Raw genomic sequence first — 19,067 nt, 5'->3', positions numbered from 1 at the left:
TGCCTTTGTTTTCCTTATTCTTGTTAGTGGTTGGATTTTGATTCCTTATTAGTTCTCTTGATATTCTGTTTCTACTTGTCATTCCCCAAAGCATGTTTCCCCCTCCCATCCTTACTTGTTTATTTCTGCTTTACTTTCCGATGTATATTATATAATTGCACAGGTTCATTTGGTGGTCTGGTCCTAGCCTCGTCACTACTTCGCCGAGGTTAGGCTAGGCACTTACCAGCACATGGGGTCGGTTGTGCTGATACTACACTCTGCACTCTTTTGTGCAGACCCCAGTGTTGTGGACTTTGGACCGCAGTGGGATTGCTGACTCTTATTCATCAGGCGACCCGAGATAGTCCTACAGGCGTCCGTAGGCCTTGGTGTCTCCTTCCATCTACTATTCCTGTTCTTTCATGTATTTCCAGAGACAGTGTTGTATTTATTTCTTTCAGACCTTTATTTGTAGTATTCTTAGACCGTCTGTGATACTGTGACACCAGTTCTGGGTAGTCGAGGTTCAAACAGTTGTATTAGATATTCGTGTTCAGTTAGCTTATGGCTTCTTTCTTCCGTTTATGTTAAATTTCGCTGTTTAAATGTTATTATTATTATTATTAGAATTGCTAATGAATATAAAATGAGAAGTAAAAAAAGGTAAATTGTGAAATTAATTGGCTTGCCTAGCTCGTACTAGTAGGCGTCATCACGACTCCCGAGGGTGGAAATTCGGGTCGTGACAGCCGTGCACATTTATATTATTCATATGGTGAGGAAGAGTGATAAAGCACAAAGGGTGATGCCGTGCACATTTCTATTATTGATTGCATGGTGAGGATTGAGAGTAAAAGCACGAAGGGTGATGCCGTGCATTTTCTGTTCACTGTGTTCATTTGCTGTTATCGGTTCAAGTGTTTTAACTGTTTAAATTCCTTATTGCTACAATTCTTAATGTTGAAACCCCCATAGTATGTTGCCCCTTCCCGTACATTTCTGCTTAGTTTTTATTACTTGTTACTCTGTTATTATACTGATTAACTGCACAGATTTAGGATGTTTGTCGTGTCCTAGCCTCTTCACTACTTCGCCGAGGTTAGGCTCGACACTTACCAGTACATGGGGTTGGTTGTACTGATACTACACTCTGCACTTTCTGTGCAGATCCCAGTACTGGACCATACGAACCATAGTTCGAGGTTGCTACCTTCAGTCCAGTGGAGACCCGAGGTAGTCCTGCAGGCGTCCGCAGGCCTTGGCGTCCCCTTCTATCCCGTTTCTTTTCTGTTTTATCTATTTTCGAGACAGATGTGCATTTCTTTGTTCAGAGCATTGTTTGTAGTATTCGTAGATTGTCTGTGAGTAGTGACACCAGTTCTGAGTGGAGTTTTTCTACGAGTTTCGTTATTTGTATTAAGATAATCTGTTAAATTCTGCTCTTCCGCATTTATTCCGCTGATTTATTTTTGTTAGCTTGTAAGTTGTTAAAAGATAAAGAATAAAAAGCAAAATAATCAGTAACGTTGGCTTGCCTATCGGGTGCAATGTTAGGCGCTATCACGGTCCCGACGGTGGGAAATTCAGGTCATGACAAGTAAAATTATCTCCAATATATCACTATACACAATGTCACATCACTTTTTTTTATTATTCCCAACCAAAATCTAGCTCTTGTGAGCACAGACGGATTCAAAATTTAAACTCTATAGGTTTAAGTTTTTAGGTTTTTAGCACTGAACTTACTATATTTTTAAAGTTACGGTTAATATCTAATACTTATTGCAAATTTAAAAAATTTCTATATTTAAATTTATAATCCGCATCGAAGTACTGTGTCATGTTGAGATGAACCTTGTACGAAAGGGTAAATTTTAAAAATTGCCAGATTTACCACTAGTCGTTCAAAAATAGCCCAATTTCAAAAGTAATCGAAATTTAGTCACTTTTTATATAAAGATAAATCTGAGCGAAAACACTGTTCAAAACCCATAAAATACTCCAGTATATTATGCTGGAGTTCCAGCATAAGTATACTTGAACTCCAGCATATTATACTGGAGTTCCAGAATAAGTATGCTGGAACTCCAGCATAATATGATGGAGTTCCAGCATAAGTACACTAGAACTCCAGCATAATATACTGGAGTTCCAGCAAGTATATTGGTGCAGTATAATATACTGGAGTTTAGAGCACCGATGCTCCAGTCTCCAGTATATTATACTGGAGCCAGCAAAGTATACCGGTCCAGCATAATATGCTGGAGTTCATACACAAGTGCACCGAACTCCAGTATATTATGCTGGACCGGTCTCTATTGCAACAAAATAGTGGCTATTTTTCATTGACTTGGTAAACGCTGGCTATTTTTGATTGACCAGTCCGAAAACTGGCTATACCGTGCTATTTTTACCCTGAACTTAGGCTAAGAAGCCCAAAAGTTAAGGACAATAGGTCCTGAACTTAGACTAACAAGCTCAAAAGTTAAGGACACTTGGTCTTGAACTTACAGTTACAAGCTCAAAAGTTAAGGACATGTAGTCCTGAAGTCCTGAACTTAGAGTTACAAGTTCAAAAGTTAAGGACATGTAGTTCTGAAGTCCTGAAGTTAAGTTCAAAAGTTAAGGACATGAGCAGAAGGGTATTTTCGTCCGGGCAGTTAAAGTTTATTAAAGCATTGGCTAAAGGCTAAAGACATTTTAAGCAGTGGCTTAAAAGTAAATACATGTGTTATTAGTGGCTAACCGTGCACTTCCCCCTAAATCGAGATGAAGAGAGCACTGCATGCGAAAAAGCCAGCATAGAATATTGGTTTCATGTGTCGCAGAAGCTCTAAAATTGATCCAGAAGTGTTTCAGACCAAAGGTAAATCACCACTTCAAAATAATAGTTCCTTCTAGGTAATTGTACCAACAGTATAGATGTCCAACTAAGCTAAGGAACCAATCTCATTAGATACCAAAAATAAAATGTCAACATGAAACATCTTAGGCTTAACTACAATGTGGGAACTAATCACTCAACGCAGGACTGACTCACCTTCTCTACAAACTTAACGAACAACACGGAGTGTCTATTCTGAAATCACCAACTTTTAAGATCCAACAACTGCTGCTCAAACTCATCTAATTTGTAAACGTTGAATGATAGCCACCAAGACCACAGTCAAGCAGTTAAACTAGCAATCCACATCTTGCACCAAAGGTAGAGAGATACTTACAGGCCCAATCACAGTATCCTTCTAAAATCAACGTTTATTCAACTTAAGTCGTTGAGCAAAAGGAAAAAGTGCAAGAATAGCCTTCTGCAACTAAATATGTTGTGCATTTTGTCCTGCCAGCACACTAAAATTTTCCAATATGAACAACAGGGAAGCTGAAGTCTAATGATAATAAGATAACCAGGTCATAATTAAACTAAAACCAATATCTTTGAATGACTCAAACAATCATACACTTTAGGTGTCACTGGACTATACCATAAATACTTACATAAGTAATAGATTCTTCCACAGCAATGTATTGTACACAAAGAGGACCTTGTACTTGAGTAGGGGAAAGGTATTTCATTAATTATCAGCATCTGTGCTTTTCAATCCCAAGTTAGACTCAACCGTATCAACAAAAGAAAATACGAAACCTATAGAATGAGGATCTTAGTTAATAATGATGACAACAGCTATACTTACCAATATACATTCAAATTTCTTGGATTGTTAGACTTTCAAAATCAGGTACAAGTTCCACGATTACCAAAGCATTATGATAGCCGAGGAATTGAGCATAGCTAGAGATAAATCAATACGAGGAAAATTTAGGAGCACATAAAATGATAAGATAGTGATACAGACAGAAAATATCCCATGATTCTAACTGCACATCACTCAGCTGAAATTGCAGTCATCTATATCTTTCATAGTCAATCTAGTACTTATATGTTGAGCAATCGACATGTTTCAATCAATCTACTCTAAAGCATATCTGACAAGAGTAGTAAATGAGGTGGCAGACTTATCCCCAGTCAACAAAAGGGAGAGGCGGATAACCACCCTCTGGCGGAGGCCTTAGAGAGGGAGGCAGATTGCCCAGCTTTGCTCCGGCATTTTCTCTGAACACATCACCTGCTACAATCAAGAACATGACAATTAAACTTCTTTTGAAAACTAAAAGATAACCCCAAAGAGAACACCAAGAACATCAGCTGATTAAATGTGGGATGGAAAACATCAAAACACAATGGATTTCAAGGTTAGATCTCAAGTCCTTTCTAAAAAAATGTTAGATCTGATGTCACAGATGGCGCAGATATTAATGTTCGTATAGAAAGAGCATATGTGCAAAAAGCGATGCTTGCCTGGAAAAGATACTGAACCGAAAGGTTGACTATTTGGTACACGCTTTAAGTGACTACCCTCTCTAGTAGTTGTTCCTGAGAATTGGATAAAGAAAACGAAATCAAAAGTTGCGAGCACTGAGTTCTTCCCAGAGCTATTCAAAATCGTAGGAGATGAGCAATCAACTACACTCTCAATTCAATAGTATATCTATATCAAGAATTAATACTTCACAACTTTAAAAACTAATTCTGGTCTGTCAATCATTTGGAAATACTCCAAGAAATGAAAACCCAAAATTACAGGACAATAAAAGCTTAAGAAAGGTTGGGATATAAACTTTGAACATCTTGAATGAGGAAGTTGCAGCATTATAAGATAAGTCCCTTGACTTCTGCACATTGCCAATTCCAAGAAATTCACAAAGATTGATTGCCCAGATCTACTTTGAACCTACGGTTCCCAAAGTTCTGTTACTTTCCTAAGATATTCCTTTGAGAGCATACCAACATCTGACAAAAATAGGACATCTTTCAGATGAGTTATCCGGAAATTGTTTCTGGCGAGCTGACTAAGACAAGTATTTCAGGAAAAAGCAAACAACATCAATCATTGACTGCATTCCATCAGCTTTCCAATTCTCTTCCAGAAAGAAAAACCCCCAAAAACCACTAGAGTGTTAGAGTGTTTCAGGATATACTGACCCACATATTTGTAATTTGAATCCAGAACACTTTCTCGACAAACTTTCTTACACAGACCCTTCCGATTCCAAATGGCAAATATCATTTGCCTTATTAAAAGAATTTTTTGACATCATCAATTGTTAAATGAAATTGTTAGTAAAAACACTCTAACTCTTTAAGGGAGAAAACAGCTAACTTTAAGTGTGATACTCTTTCAAGTGACAAGGCCAAAATCAGATTAATATCTAGTTCATTATGAAGAAAGCTGATTATTGATAAGTATGAGACTGATAATTGATCTGTATGAAATAGTGATAGTGAAAATTTTGCTTTGTCCAGGTTGACGCCCGAAAAGTGTACGGTAAGAAATTCACCAGGAGTTGGACAGTTATTCTTCCCTAACATGTGAATAACCTCATAATTCGTCATTGGTTTATAATTACTCACAACTTGCTGATACTAGTTTTACTTTGAAATTCACCTGGTAGCGGACAGTCGATAAACTAATCCAATTACTTAGGAAAATAAAATTAATTTCTCTGTGGCTAAGGCTACCTCGTCTTCCACCAACCTAGTCTTCTTAGACAAACGCAAGTACTTGTGTCAAAGTAAATAATTAAAATACTTTGTGAGGCCAGTAAGTTGAAATAGCTAGCGTGATACTCAATATAGTTCTATATTTAAGACATTAGTTGATCAAAAGTAAAATAATATCAATATACACAAAACTTGCAAGAAAGATACCTGGAGGAATTCCCGTTTGTTGCACATTTTGAGAGTTTTGCTTGGGATGATAATATTTGCAGGAGTCCCCATACTGGCAATACCCCTTTGATACATGTAAAAGAGATGATCAACAATATTATCCAATCAAGGGTGTCAAACACAAATAATTTAGAGTGTAGACTTCACCATCCCCTATCCATTATAGTAACTCTTTCAACATGTAAATGATGTGCTACGATGAAGTTAACAATATAAGAAGTGTCATTTGACCTTGAGCAATAAATTCAGGTGGATGAAGTAAAGCAACAAACGCTATGCCCGTTTGTGTTGAAAACTACCAAGTTACTTGACCTACTATAGTAAATTATTCTTGAAGTTACCAAACTTCTGTTGTAGAGTATAATACTCAGAAGGCCAAAGCTCCAGTTACAACTTGGGGGTATTCTGAGATGCTGATAGGTCTTAGCAAACCATATTTTTCTATTTAAAGAAAGGGCCCAGAAAGCCTTAAATGCCATTTCAAGCTATCTTAAAATGCAATAATCTCTCTTCTTCTTTTTTTATTGGTAATTATGAAATGCATCAATTAAACTCCCAAGTATAGCCAGTCCAATCTCGCATAAAGGAAGACGATTGCAATAGGTTAGATATGGCATAAGGCCTCAAAATATGATGAATTTTCTGAATAAAAGATAGGGACGATTCATATAGCTTACTCCAACTAGTTTGGGATTGAGATGCACTGTAGTTGATTATTTAATTGATTGATGAAATGCATCAATCTAGGTATTTATCAATTCTATTCCTTCTTCGATCACGCTAATTCAGAATTGCGGTACAATTAACAACCAAAATCCCGAGCAGGATAAGGAATTAATGAAGCAGTACAATTCCCGTATCTCAAAAGATAGCAGAATTTTATTTTTGCATATTAAAACAAAGGTAAGAGCAGTACCGTACGAACAAAGTGATTGCAGACTCCTTTACCAAACGAATCAGGATCGTTATATAACTGAGGATCTGCTATACCAAAAAAAAAAAAAAAACATTTAATTCTTGCAGAAGTAATACTTGCATATTTGAGGAAAGAAATAACTATGATTACGAAGAAAAAAAGGGAGAAACTTACTGCGCAAAGAGTCGTACCAAAGAGCTTTAGCTCTCTGATGTTGAACGCCTTGAAGATGTCGCCTCCGAGCCGCTGCAGTATCCTGGAATTCCTTATCGCAATAATCGCAGTAGTATTTCCCCAACGGCATTTTTAGTATTAAGGGAAAAAAATAACCGAATGCTTAACGGATTTTATATGTTTGCCTTCTAATTCCTAGGAATCTAAGTTTCCAGGTCTCGTTTAGACTTTGGTCTCCTTTATTATAAAACCACTGTTTTTTTTTTTTTACAAATTACTGTAGTATTTATTACTCTATGAGGTCCAAAATAAGTAATTTTTTAGTTGTTCTCGTACATATTAAGAAATACACCTTTTAACATTAATTAGCAATGAAATTGACCATATTAACATTTACTATCTCTTCACATAAATACTCCTAACACATACCCCAACATTATTTACTCCAAGGGTAATGTAGGAAAAAAATAATAAATTTATTTTTGATATCTGGAAAAATCACATATTTTGGACGACAAAAAAAAAAACCAAAAAATCACTTATTTAGACCGGAGGGAGTACTTACTATTATTAAGTTAGGTGATTTCGATGGTACAATATTGACATAACAAAAGCACGAATCAACTTAGACTCCGACCAATTTTGTAAATACCATTGTTAATCTTTTAAGATGACAAAAAGGACTCAATCTTTTACATAGTCTCATGACGTCGATGCCAGCTGAATCTGAAGAATCATAGCACTTACCACCAGTTCACAATATACTAACACTAGTTGTCACCAATCTTTGGGTCCGTTTAAGTGCTCAACACTTAACTGAAATCTTACAAAGGCTTAGAGAAACCACTTGACCCATTGAGAACAAAAAAGTACTCAGTACATCCGCCGTTTTACTGGAGTTAGTCGATGATAGAGTTTAACTCCTGTTAATTAATAGTGCACAATTGCTTTCACATCAAACTGAATGACATACTGAAATATGGAACTGACTATAGCGACACTAATTTTGTGACATGTAACATGTTATGATTGATTATAATACACAGTATATAGAAGTGTTACACTGTCAATGTATAAAAGCTAAATTCTATTTCATCGGACAATCATGTCAGCAGGTTATGTTAAATAATGTCTCACTGAGGACAACAAAACCAAATGTCAGTCAAAAGTTAAAATACCAAGTATCTCAGGAGCCGACATATGCCAATATCACAAGCGAGAGAAACGGCCATATCAACCGTCACACTACCATCACTTTGAAATCCCGTAATAATAAAGTTCGCTTAAAACTGTTAATTCTTAACCACATAATGTTACAAGCGTAGGACATACAGGAACAGGGTAAAAGGAACACACAGGTTGAAGATCGGGTATTTGTTAAAGATCAATTCCCTACATCTGCTTTTACAAAACAAGATAATAACAATAATAATAATAATACAAAGGGACAACAGATACATGAGGGATAAGGGAAAAAAAAAACAAATTGATACAGAGAGGAAACACAGCTTCAAAGGGTACACTTAAATTATTTCTATCATTCGGCAGGAACTCATAACCCAAGGGACGGGCACTGTTTTCTGGCGTGCTCTGGAACCAACTTCAATAATGTCTCTGCATGCACGTTCTTCAACTCTGGTGACAAGGAAACCCAGTTTTGATAATTCAATTTCAACTATCGAAATGAAGTCAATCTGATAGAAGTCTTATCAACAACATACCGTGAGCCTTAAAGTTAAATAAGGGAGGAAGGAAACGTCCATTAGGCAGGCGTGTATTGGGATCACGAAGCTCATCAAAAAAGCAGTGAGTCAAGGCATCCAACTGCATTCAAAATTTATACACCTATCACAACTTAGAACGAGACATGAATTCTTGTAAATTTGCAAAATAAACTACAACATGATCACCAAAAGAAGCAAAGAAATATATGCTTGTACAATGAACAAACTCCAGAACCAAGCCATGCATATCATTTTTAACAGTATGAGACTAAATTGAAAGATCTATAACAGAACAAAAACTCAGCATAGCCATCCTTGAACCATGAAATCCATAGCTTCAACAACGCAAGTTTCATTGAGAGAACTAAGCAAGGCCAGTTATTCTATACATACCATTTAAACAAACAAGTATCCAAATGAACAAGGAAGAAACAGTGCACATGATGCCTAAAAGTACACAGCTACAAAATCCAAAACACCTACATCTTATACTTATACCCTGTTAGCGAAATATCTAATATTAAGTAATAAACCAAGCCACAACAGCACATCAACAAAATACTGCCGTCCCAACAATGGAAGGATCCATGATCACATCCTTTCAAACAATGCATGCACTGCATCTACTCATCGGATGGTGGTATTTTGTAACCTGAAGTCTCAAAAAATTTATGCTTTGAATAACCATAACATTGCTCTTCAAGAATTTCTTTTTTTTTTTTTTGTTGTGATTGGTACTCTTCAAGAAATTATATGAAGGCATTAAGACAAGAGAAGGGAGAATGGCATGGCAGTCAGCAAAAAAAATTGTTCAAGTTTATCATTTATAAGATGTCTAGAATATCACAATATGCTCAACACTGCAACAGAGATACAGAATGATGACCCATGTATAATCAATGAGTACACAGAGGCATAAGAGATTAGCTAAAATTAACAAATTTGGCATACTTACAGCAGCACAGCGCAAGTTAGGAGAGTACTGCAGCAGTCTTGAGACAAGATCAACAGCTTCTGGAGGCATGCGCTTATGAAATATCTGAAAATCAAACATTAGAAATGACTTGTTGCCTTATGTATACTTGACATTCCTATGAAGGGGCTAGATATGATAAGTTGTATCTCAAGTACCTTGTGCCATGGATGAGCTTTAATTTGAGGAAACTTAAACTCATTGTAGTTGGGATTCATACATTTAATTTCTTCTCTTGTAGGAGTGCCCAAAACCTGCAAAATATAATGGGAGATATAGTTTGGGCAAAGGAAATATCAACATCAGGCCAAAAATGAGGACAAATTAAATAACACGGCTATACAAAAGGTTGTGTATCTTCTTAACCATATTTATAAAAGACAACAATTGAAATGTTAATAACAAAGAAAGCTGCCTTATCACTAAAAAGATACTTCTATTGCACTTCCTCTTTAGTTACAGCAATTCCAAATCTGAAACTGTTACATCAAGCAGAATAACAGATTACATGTGCGCCGCAGCTCTATTCCTCAACATCCAGAAAAAGCTCCGTCCTTGAATTACTATCTGGAAACTATGTCTATTTGAGTTTGACAAACAAAAATTAGCACAGAATAAGAACCTAAATTTCCAGAACACCCCCTAGTAGAGGCCAAAATCATTGGCAGGTAAAGACTATTCAGGTCAAAATCTTATATTTCTAGAACCAGATGCATTTACAAACTATTCAGGTCAGAATCTCCAATTTCAGAACCAGACTCCAACTTTTTGGTGGGTGGCCTCATCTACACTATAATTGGTCCAAAAAGCCCATCCCACCATCCTCAGGGCTACTCAATCCACAAATCATAAGAATCATAACCTTAAGCTTGGTTGACTGGCAGTTCGAAAGAGGTGGATCTTCACCTTAATATCAAACCGTGGAACAAACAGCTAGGAAGCAAGAAAAACAGGTGAATCTGTATGTATATTGACTTAAGCCCCTTTTCTGTTAATTTCTTTTTATTTTAAATTCCCTTATTACATCTTAAGGAAATCATAATTGCTAAGGAATTCCCCTCAAATGATTAAATTGATAGGAATGTACTAAATCAGCCCCCATAAAAAGTTACTATCTCACTGATAAAATGCATTTGCAAAAAACTGTTGCGGAAGGCAATAGTTTGGCACTAGAAATCACACAAAGGTTGCCGCACAACATTGCAAGACAAGTAGTTGACAATGCCGAAACAGAGAGGCAGGAAGAAGGCCTATGAAAAGCGTGATTGGATGCAATAAATGAAAAGAAAACCCAAAAAGAAAAAAGAAAAAAGAAAAATGATAAAAGAAGATAAATGAACACATCACGCCCCCATGGTTTTGGTCTAGTCAGTGGTAAGAACAAAGCACGTGATGTGCGGGTTAGGCGCACATCACGGGTTTGAACACTGCCGCAAACAAAAGCCTAATATTTAAGGATAGAGGGCCAGGCCCATTATCTATGGCGTTTTTCACCATTCCCTACTGGCCCTCGGGGATTTCTCGGTTATCAAGAAAATACTAATAACTGGAGAATGATTCATGCAGCAATTTTTTGGGTGTGTTTGGAATGGAAGGAATGACAGGTGTTTTGATGGGATTTCGACTCCAGTTCACTCTTTGAAAGCTACGTGCTTAGTTAATTTGTTCAGCTGGAACTCTTACCCCTGTAAGTAGTGTTAACTTTTTGGATTTTGTTAGCTGCTTGGTCCTAGTTTAGACACTCATGTACTGGATCTAACACTATTTTGTAACTCTTTTGATTAGCATCTTCCTGATGCTCTTTAATGATATCATTTTACTTCATCGAAAAAATAATAACAATGACTGAAAACTTCATCACAGAAAAAGCAGAAAGCTCATGGAAAGAAAGTGAAAGGGACTGCAGACAAGGAAATCAAATAATAAGGAGATTACCTTAATGATCTCAACAAGCTGGTCAACTCCACTTTCACCGGGAAACAGAGGCTGAAATGGGAGAAAGAAAAGAATGAGATGAGAGAACTGTCCATGTAAAACAATGAATACAGAACATGGTCATAATAGGCTAATAATAGGAGAAAGTAACAACCTACCTGACCAAGAAGTAGCTCAGCTAGGACACAGCCAGCAGACCAGATGTCAATAGCAGTAGTGTACTCTGTTGCACCAAATATGAGCTCAGGTGCTCTGTAATACCTAGAGCAGATGTAAGAAATATTTGGTTCTCCTTTAACCTGCCAAAATATTAGAGTGAAATCTACAATCAGAATGCACACCATATAGACTCAATGTTAGGATGGACGAGAGACAAGCAAAAATGGAAACACACCAGAACTTTAGCACTCCCAAAATCGCATAACTTGACCTGGTGGGTATGTGGGTTCACCTGCCAAAAAGAGTACAGACCGTGGCTGCTTAGTATCCAGAGAGAAGCGCGATGTGGAAAGGGGCAGCACTAATAATTCTTAATAGCATTTGATATATGTTCAATGGTCATAAGAAACAATAGGTCTCTGCCCTTCCAGCCCCAGGGTAAGGTTAAGGCTGCGTACATCCTACCTTCCCCAGACTCCACTTGTGGGAATACACTGGGATGTTGTTGTTGTTGGTCATAAGAAACAATAGGTCAGGGAAAACAAACTTTTTTTGAGAGAAAGGTAATTAGGTCAAGCAAAATAAATAAAACCTTTCCTTTCAAATTCTGAAGAAAATTTGCATCATTCTGTGACAATTAAAAGTGCAAAAATATATGTTCTCCTGTTATAGTCGCATCAAGTACTTCGTCTTTCATTGCTTCTTTTGAGTCTTCTTTAGATTGCAATCCCTTCAGGAGCCCACAGGTAGGATAAGGCAATAGCTAGCAAGCTGATTCAAATTATTTTAGGGTAAGGTCTTTCGGAAACACCCTCTCTACCTCCCCAAGGTAGGGGTAAGGTCTGCGTACACATTACCCTCCCCAGACCCTACTTGTGGGATTCCACGGGGTTGTTGTTGTTATATGTAAGCAAAGCAGAATAAATTGCCTGTCTAGATAAGCCCATAACAAGTGCACCAAAAACGTTTTTTTTGGAATTGTCACAAGTGCGCCAACTATGAGCGCCAACTATGTTACTATCAGTCTCATCTAACATATTACTATCTTTGTAAGAGAATCCATAAGAAATTGAAATAATCCTCCTCCTCTCTTAGAAGTAATAATCAACCAAATTGCATTATTCTTCTCCACAAACCAAATCATCAACAAACTTTCACATATCTTTGTTATTTGTTTTCCCCGTACATTTGGAGTAGATATTCACATTAACTTTTTTTTTATAACTATGGCGTTCGGGCCAGCTTGCGTGTACCTCAACTAATTCTACCGGATACCTGCTACCTCCCACCAGCAACAGGTACCCAGGTAACTGTATCCACCAAGGCTTGGATAGATGCGAAGAAATCACCTAGTATGTTTTGTCTCCACGGGGAATTGAACCTGAGACCTCATGGTTCTAGCCCACTTCATTGACCACTAGGCCATACCCTAGGGTTAGATATTCACAATAATAAATATTATAAAGGAATTGCAAACAAAGGGTTACTCGCGACAACAGTTTTAATCAAAAGCTAAAGGGAAATAAGCAGAAAAGAGAATAGGATAGATGAGCATACCAAAAGATTCTGAGGTTTGATGTCCCTGTGGCACACTCCAATAGTGCGGTGTATGTAAGACAGCGCCCTGAAAATCTGCCACACGGAAACGGCATCTCATAATTCAGCCATATTACAAAATACAACACCTTCAAGAAAATCATTAGCTATCAAGAGGTAACCGTGTGAAACTAGTTGCTCATTAAAAATACCGCGGTTGGATGAACTTTTCCAAGTTTAGCCCATCCCTCAAAACAAGCAAAAGACTAGAAAAATATTGGAGCAATTTGTCAATACTCTCTCCCCGAACATGCCATTTCATATAAAACAAAAGGAAAAACAATCTCTTGTACAACGGAATTTGCAGAGATCTCATATTCGGCGTTCCTCACAGGGAGGAGCTATATAAATGACAACTCACAAAAAAAGAGTACACTACCTGATATGTATAAAGCTTCACAAGTATCAATGGCATCCTTTGGTTCAGCTTATTGTAGTGTTTGATAACACGGTGAACAGTTTCAGGGACATACTCAAGTACCAAGTTAAGATATAGTTCATCCTTCTCAGTTGTCGAAAAGAAGCAGTGTTTCAGAGAGACAACATTAGGGTGGTCAAGAAGACGCATGGTCTGCAACTCCCTATTCTTATATCTCTTGTCTTGAAGAACCTTCTTTATGGCAACTGTTTCACCAGTCTCTAAGCATTTTGCCTGAGTAACCAAATCAGAGAATCACATAATTGTGCACATTATAGCTTCGCATGGGTGTAGGAAGAGTATATTGATAGGCATACATGAATGATGACCCGTGTAATGAAGAAAATAAAATAATACCTGAAACACTACTCCAAATGATCCTTGTCCAACAACACGTTCAGCCATGTAACTAATAGTCTGCAATCATTTCCACCACAGAACACGAATAAGAAAAGCAACTACTCCGTAAAGACCACTTTATATTATGCAGTTCACAATTTGACCTGTAATAAGAGCATGTGACTACCCTAATCAATTCAGTTGTCTCCCCCTAATCATCAATTCAAGAAGATGAAAGCCGGAACCACCAAACTTCTCAACAACCAACAGAACCAAACGTCAAAGTGAGAGACATGGCAAATTACCTGTTTTGGCTGGCCATTTCTACCACCAATAGTTGTCACGATTATGTGGCCCGTCTCAGTCCCATTACCATCGACAATTGCTGCTTCCATTTCCTACAAATAAACAATTTAAATCTGGGGAATAAAGTTTGAAAAGGAGAACGAAATCACCACAAAATAGAAAGGATCTAATAATAGAAACGACAAAAACCAAAAAAGTCCATGCTCTTTAGTATGCAGACCTTATCATCCCTGATTCTCATGTCATTCATCTCCTCAGGCAATCTATCTACCCCAGCATTATGGCCACTAGATTCTCTCAAACCCGACGTAGGTGCTAAGCCCACAGAAGCCATTTCCAAGAAAAGCTTGCTCACTATTTATCACCTCAAAAAGTCATTCACCTGAGCAACATGGCATCAAAAACGAGAACATTAAACACATATCCTACAAAGGATTTCGCTTTATCACAAATCATATTAAAGTAGATACTTTTTTGGCAAAACCTCCAATCAAACAGTTCAAACATATGCTCAATATCAATGTCACAGTACAATAACAAATACTAGAGCAGAAATAGCTCCGATTGGAAATTACACCTGGCCAAAGTCCAACAAATATTTCTCCCAAAAAAAACGAAAACCAAAATTCCTAAACATCCACCTAGGGAAAATAGCATAGATTTGAGAAATAATGAAGTCAAATTTACCTTTTCCGTACAAGAGAAAAAATCGGGGAAAAAAAACTAGCAACAGCGCGAATATTTTTCAGGTATGGCAGAAATAGAAAATACAGATAGCAGAGAAGGAAAAAAATTAAACAAGATAAAACAATATCAAATCAAAAAGACAGTTTCGAAATGGGTAAAAATCAATAAACAAATTAGGCAACAGCCGGTTTTTAATAATTAAAAAACCAACAATAACGAATTATCAAAATTTACAAAAAGATCTAAGCAGATCCATAAATAACCCGATCCATAGGAATTTAAACCGAAAGCTGGAAAACGGATCTACAGCGAAGAATAACGGAGCTAAACTTTTTTCCAGAAACAATAAAAAGACAGATATGAATAAGAAAAAGCTGGTTACCAAAGGAATCAAAATGTAGAGGAGATGGAGAAAGACACCGATCACCGGCGGCTCTCCGATAAAAATTGTGGCGGAGATGATACCATCACCATGAGATGAGAGAGAAAAAAAATACAGAGAGAAAGAAGAAGCTGATATTGATTGAGAGAGAGAGAAAGAAAGAGAGATGTGTTTTTATTTTTGCTCTTTCTTATTTATTTTTAATTTTTTTAAATTTCTTACATTTTTGTTCACAAGTTTTTTGGATTGGTAAATGCGGAGAGTGTGACAGTCAAAGCAGAAGCAATATAAAATACATTTTGGTCGGTCGAATTTCCTGATGGTTTTTATAGGCACAAGGTTTAATGTACAATTACTTTAATGTTATAATAATTTATGTAGTACAGATAAATAAAACAAGTTTAAATAATTACTCGTAATTGATTGTGAAGTAAATTGACATTGACAAAATTACACAATTAGGGATTGTTTGGTAGGATGCATTAGCTTTGTGTATTAATAAAACCTGGTTTGGTAGATATTTTAAACATATGCATTAGTTATTCAAGCATTAGTTATATATCATATTCGGTATTATCTTATGCATAACTAATGCATAAAAAACTATGGTATTAGAAATGCAATAGGTTTTAATGCATGCATTGGCTTAGTTAAAGATAAATTGTCCTTCAAAATTTATGCTTGATTAAAATATGCTAGTAGTTATTATATTAATGCAAGTTTAAAATAATCCAGATAGTGAGAAATAAAATTATATCTCTAGTAAATAAATAAATATTTAGCATATTTTCTTTTTTATAAATAAATATTGAGTTCTATATTACAATATAGGTAGACAAATCAAATATTTTTTTTTAAACTTTTTCATATAAAAAAATTTCTCAACATATGTTTCTTTTAAAAAGTTAGAGTGATGGACTTATTTTGAGGGTATTTTTATAAACAAGCAATTCTTTTAGGAAATGTGCAATGCTTTAATACATCAAATCAAACAATGGATAAGAAATATGTCAGCATAACTAATGCAAACATAATTAATACCAACATTACTAATATACCATATTCAACATTATTCTTATGCACACTACCAAACGACCCCTTAATGTATATATAAGTATCATGTTAGAGATTTTTTAGTGGCCTAAAAGTTAGTTAAATTGATTATCAAACTAAGTTTTAGAATACAAGTAATCAAATGAATTCTAATCTTCAAAATTTATGTAAGAAGGAGTATATAATTTCAAAACAATTGTCACATGATTTGGACAGAGAAATTAGACTTTACGTATGTAATATTAAAATTAAAACATATTTTGTACATTACTTGTATCTTGACCGTTCAAAGCAAACTTTTAGAATTTTCAGTGTTTAACAAAAGAAAAGAAAGGCGCAATGATTTCGGCGCCACTGTCAGCAGCTTTGGACAACACTGTTGTTACAGGGGCACACCTCATGCTGGAGAGAAAAAGCCAAAAAACTATAAAAATAAATAAATAAATAAATAAAAATAAAAATTAAGGAGTAGGCATCTCATATTTTTTTACATTGTAAATCAATACTCGTAAATCGTACTCCTTTTGTTAGAAAAAAAAAACGATGATATAGATGATATTCAACTATTTAATTGTTATTTTAATCAAAGTATTGTAACTAAATTGATTTCCTAAATAACTCATAGCTTTTATATTTTTTTCTTTTTTGTTTTTAGAAAGTAACTCTTTCTTAATATGGCACAAGCATTTTTTTGAGTATCGACTTTGTTTGCATTACATATCGTATTAAAGAATTAATAAATGGGATCCAAAAGTGTTAGAAAAAAATTGGAACATGGAACACTCACTCACGCTGAATACACGTCAGAATTTGAATTAGGTTTTTTCCCCTCATTCTTCAAGTTCTTTTTCTTTTTGGTCCTTTTCCAAAACTGAATACTACTATATTTAGCTAGCGTTTGGCCATAGATTCCAAATTTATTTTGAAAATTTTGATTTGGGTGAAGTTTGGTTTGAAGATGAAAATATGTTTGGACATACGTTTTCAAAACATATTTTCCAACTTTATTTTGGAAAAACATGTATATAATTCCCAAGTTTTGGGATTTTGGCCCAAAATCAGCTCAATAGCTGATTTTGGGATTTGAAATTTGGGATTTGGGATTTGGCCGGAATATTGGCAAAATTTATGGCCAAACATGAGTTTTGAAAATAAATTCCAAATTTATTTTGGCAAAACTCATGGCCAAACGGGCCTTAGCGTATTTGCAGTAACAATTTGGATACCAGTTATAACAAAGATTGAATAGGGTATAATAAATAGGAATTGCTCGCTCTTATTAAATTTAAATTTTCTTTTTGTTTAAAATTTTATGTTTCCTTTATCTTTTTGGACTCCATTCTTCCTGTTTATTTCTATCTAAGAATTTGTACAATGTACAAGTCTTCCAAAAGGTGTAGTACAAATTTACGACATGGACCCAATATTATATACAAAATTTAGTTACATGATTTTGATTATTTTAACATAACAATGTCATTTAAGGGGCTAAATTGCTTTCTCATTTATGGTGTGCTCATAGAATTAAGTAAAACTTTAGGGAAACTCGTCAGTTTTAATCACTTTGTTGACTTTTAGTAATTGGTGAGATAAATAGGCTTCATTTATTATTTTTCCAAGATCTTCAAAGCTAAATGGTTGGTTAACTCTCTGATTTAGTACTATTTGAGGTACTTAAAATTTGGCCAAACATACATTAAATTTAAAAAGACTTACCTCACTATTTAAATAACAACTTCATTTATGACTTCAATTATTGAACGCGTATTAGTATTTCTTCATTTTAACCAATGAATTGTCCATATATGAGCTGAACCAAGACCAAACGCTTATTAAAATTGATAATAAGCAGTGATAGACTCAATAATAAGGGCTAATAAGCATTTATTGGTTAAGATTATTAAAATATTCCTAAATTTGCTTGCACAAAAGAAAAAATCTAATAAGCTAAAACCCCGCGGGGATAAACTAAAAAAAAATCTTGACAAACCAAAAGTACATAAGATGAAAAATCATAAATTGAATGTGACAAACTTACAGGTTTTCATTGATAATTTTGGTATTAGAGAAGTTGTAACGATCCTTTTGAGCTCTAGCGCATCGTATGGCGGTTTGAGGCCTTGGGTAGTTTCACTTCAAGTATTATGACTTGTACATGTGGTCGGGATTGAATTTTGGGACTGGAAAGAAAATTCTCATTTCGGAAGCTTTAAGTTGGAAGAGTTAATTAAGGTTTGACTATTGAGTAAACGACCTCATAATCGGGATTTGAAAGTTCCAGTAGATTCGTATGATGATTTCGGACTTGGGTGTATGTCCGGATCGGGTTTTGGGTGACCCGGGATCATTTTGGTGCTTATTATGGAAAGTTAGCATTTTGGAAGAATTTCATAAGTTTGGGTTGAAGTGTATTTTAATGTTATCGATGTCCGTTTGGAATTCTGATAGTGGGAATAGCTCCGTATGGTGATTCTGGTCTTAGTAGCGCATCCATATGTGGATTTGGAGGTCCATTGGTCATTTCGGGGTTGTTTGGCAAAAGCTGAAAGTTGAAGGTTTTTGGAAGTTTGACCGGGAGTGGACTTTTTGATATCGGGTTCGGATTCCAATCTCGAAAGTGGGAGTAGGTCCGTAATGT

General features: G+C 35.7%; 2 protein-coding genes across 6 annotated transcripts; both read right to left on the bottom strand.

The window, feature by feature from the left end:
- Window positions 3,398-7,082, bottom strand: LOC109224831 (zinc finger CCCH domain-containing protein 3). 5 transcript variants are annotated; one of them, XM_019389374.1, is made up of 5 exons: window positions 6,858-7,080; window positions 6,684-6,751; window positions 5,747-5,831; window positions 4,337-4,411; window positions 3,398-4,106 (listed from the first exon to the last, which is right to left on the bottom strand). In XM_019389374.1, exons 1-5 carry the CDS (start codon window positions 6,985-6,987, stop codon window positions 3,994-3,996), a joined length of 471 nt encoding a protein of 156 aa, XP_019244919.1. In that variant the 5' UTR covers window positions 6,988-7,080; the 3' UTR covers window positions 3,398-3,993. The 5 variants fall into 5 exon arrangements, with proteins under 5 accessions (XP_019244919.1, XP_019244920.1, XP_019244922.1 ...); XM_019389375.1 differs by having other exon boundaries at window positions 3,668-4,103; window positions 6,858-7,078; XM_019389377.1 differs by having other exon boundaries at window positions 3,668-4,106; window positions 6,684-6,748; window positions 6,858-7,078.
- LOC109224830 (shaggy-related protein kinase NtK-1) lies at window positions 8,113-15,540 on the bottom strand. The gene is made up of 13 exons (XM_019389373.1): window positions 15,377-15,540; window positions 14,528-14,689; window positions 14,307-14,399; window positions 14,020-14,079; window positions 13,624-13,896; window positions 13,206-13,280; window positions 11,884-11,940; window positions 11,648-11,788; window positions 11,490-11,540; window positions 9,713-9,808; window positions 9,537-9,620; window positions 8,579-8,681; window positions 8,113-8,492 (listed from the first exon to the last, which is right to left on the bottom strand). Exons 2-13 carry the CDS (start codon window positions 14,639-14,641, stop codon window positions 8,410-8,412), a joined length of 1,230 nt encoding a protein of 409 aa, XP_019244918.1. The 5' UTR covers window positions 14,642-14,689; window positions 15,377-15,540; the 3' UTR covers window positions 8,113-8,409.

This window comes from Nicotiana attenuata, chromosome 4, assembly GCF_001879085.1.
Source record: "Nicotiana attenuata strain UT chromosome 4, NIATTr2, whole genome shotgun sequence".
Classification (NCBI taxonomy): Eukaryota; Viridiplantae; Streptophyta; class Magnoliopsida; order Solanales; family Solanaceae; genus Nicotiana; species Nicotiana attenuata.
Note: the sequence above shows the minus strand (reverse complement) of the source record. Positions and strands in the feature narration are given on the sequence as shown.

What these genes read in the sequence shown, in the direction of transcription:
- LOC109224831 (XM_019389374.1), bottom strand. Translation starts at nt 6,987, where the DNA reads ATGCCGTTGGGGAAATACTACTGCGATTATTGCGATAAGGAATTCCAG. An exon ending in ACAAACGGGAATTCCTCCAG is followed by an intron (nt 4,412 to 5,746) that starts GTATCTTTCTTG and finishes TCCAATTCTCAG; the next exon opens with GAACAACTACTAGAGAGGGT. An exon ending in CGGTTCAGTATCTTTTCCAG is followed by an intron (nt 4,107 to 4,336) that starts GCAAGCATCGCT and finishes TCTTGATTGTAG; the next exon opens with CAGGTGATGTGTTCAGAGAA.
- LOC109224830 (XM_019389373.1), bottom strand. Translation starts at nt 14,641, where the DNA reads ATGGCTTCTGTGGGCTTAGCACCTACGTCGGGTTTGAGAGAATCTAGT. An exon ending in TGAGAATCAGGGATGATAAG is followed by an intron (nt 14,400 to 14,527) that starts GTCTGCATACTA and finishes GTTTATTTGTAG; the next exon opens with GAAATGGAAGCAGCAATTGT. An exon ending in TTGGGAGTGCTAAAGTTCTG is followed by an intron (nt 11,789 to 11,883) that starts GTGTGTTTCCAT and finishes ATATTTTGGCAG; the next exon opens with GTTAAAGGAGAACCAAATAT.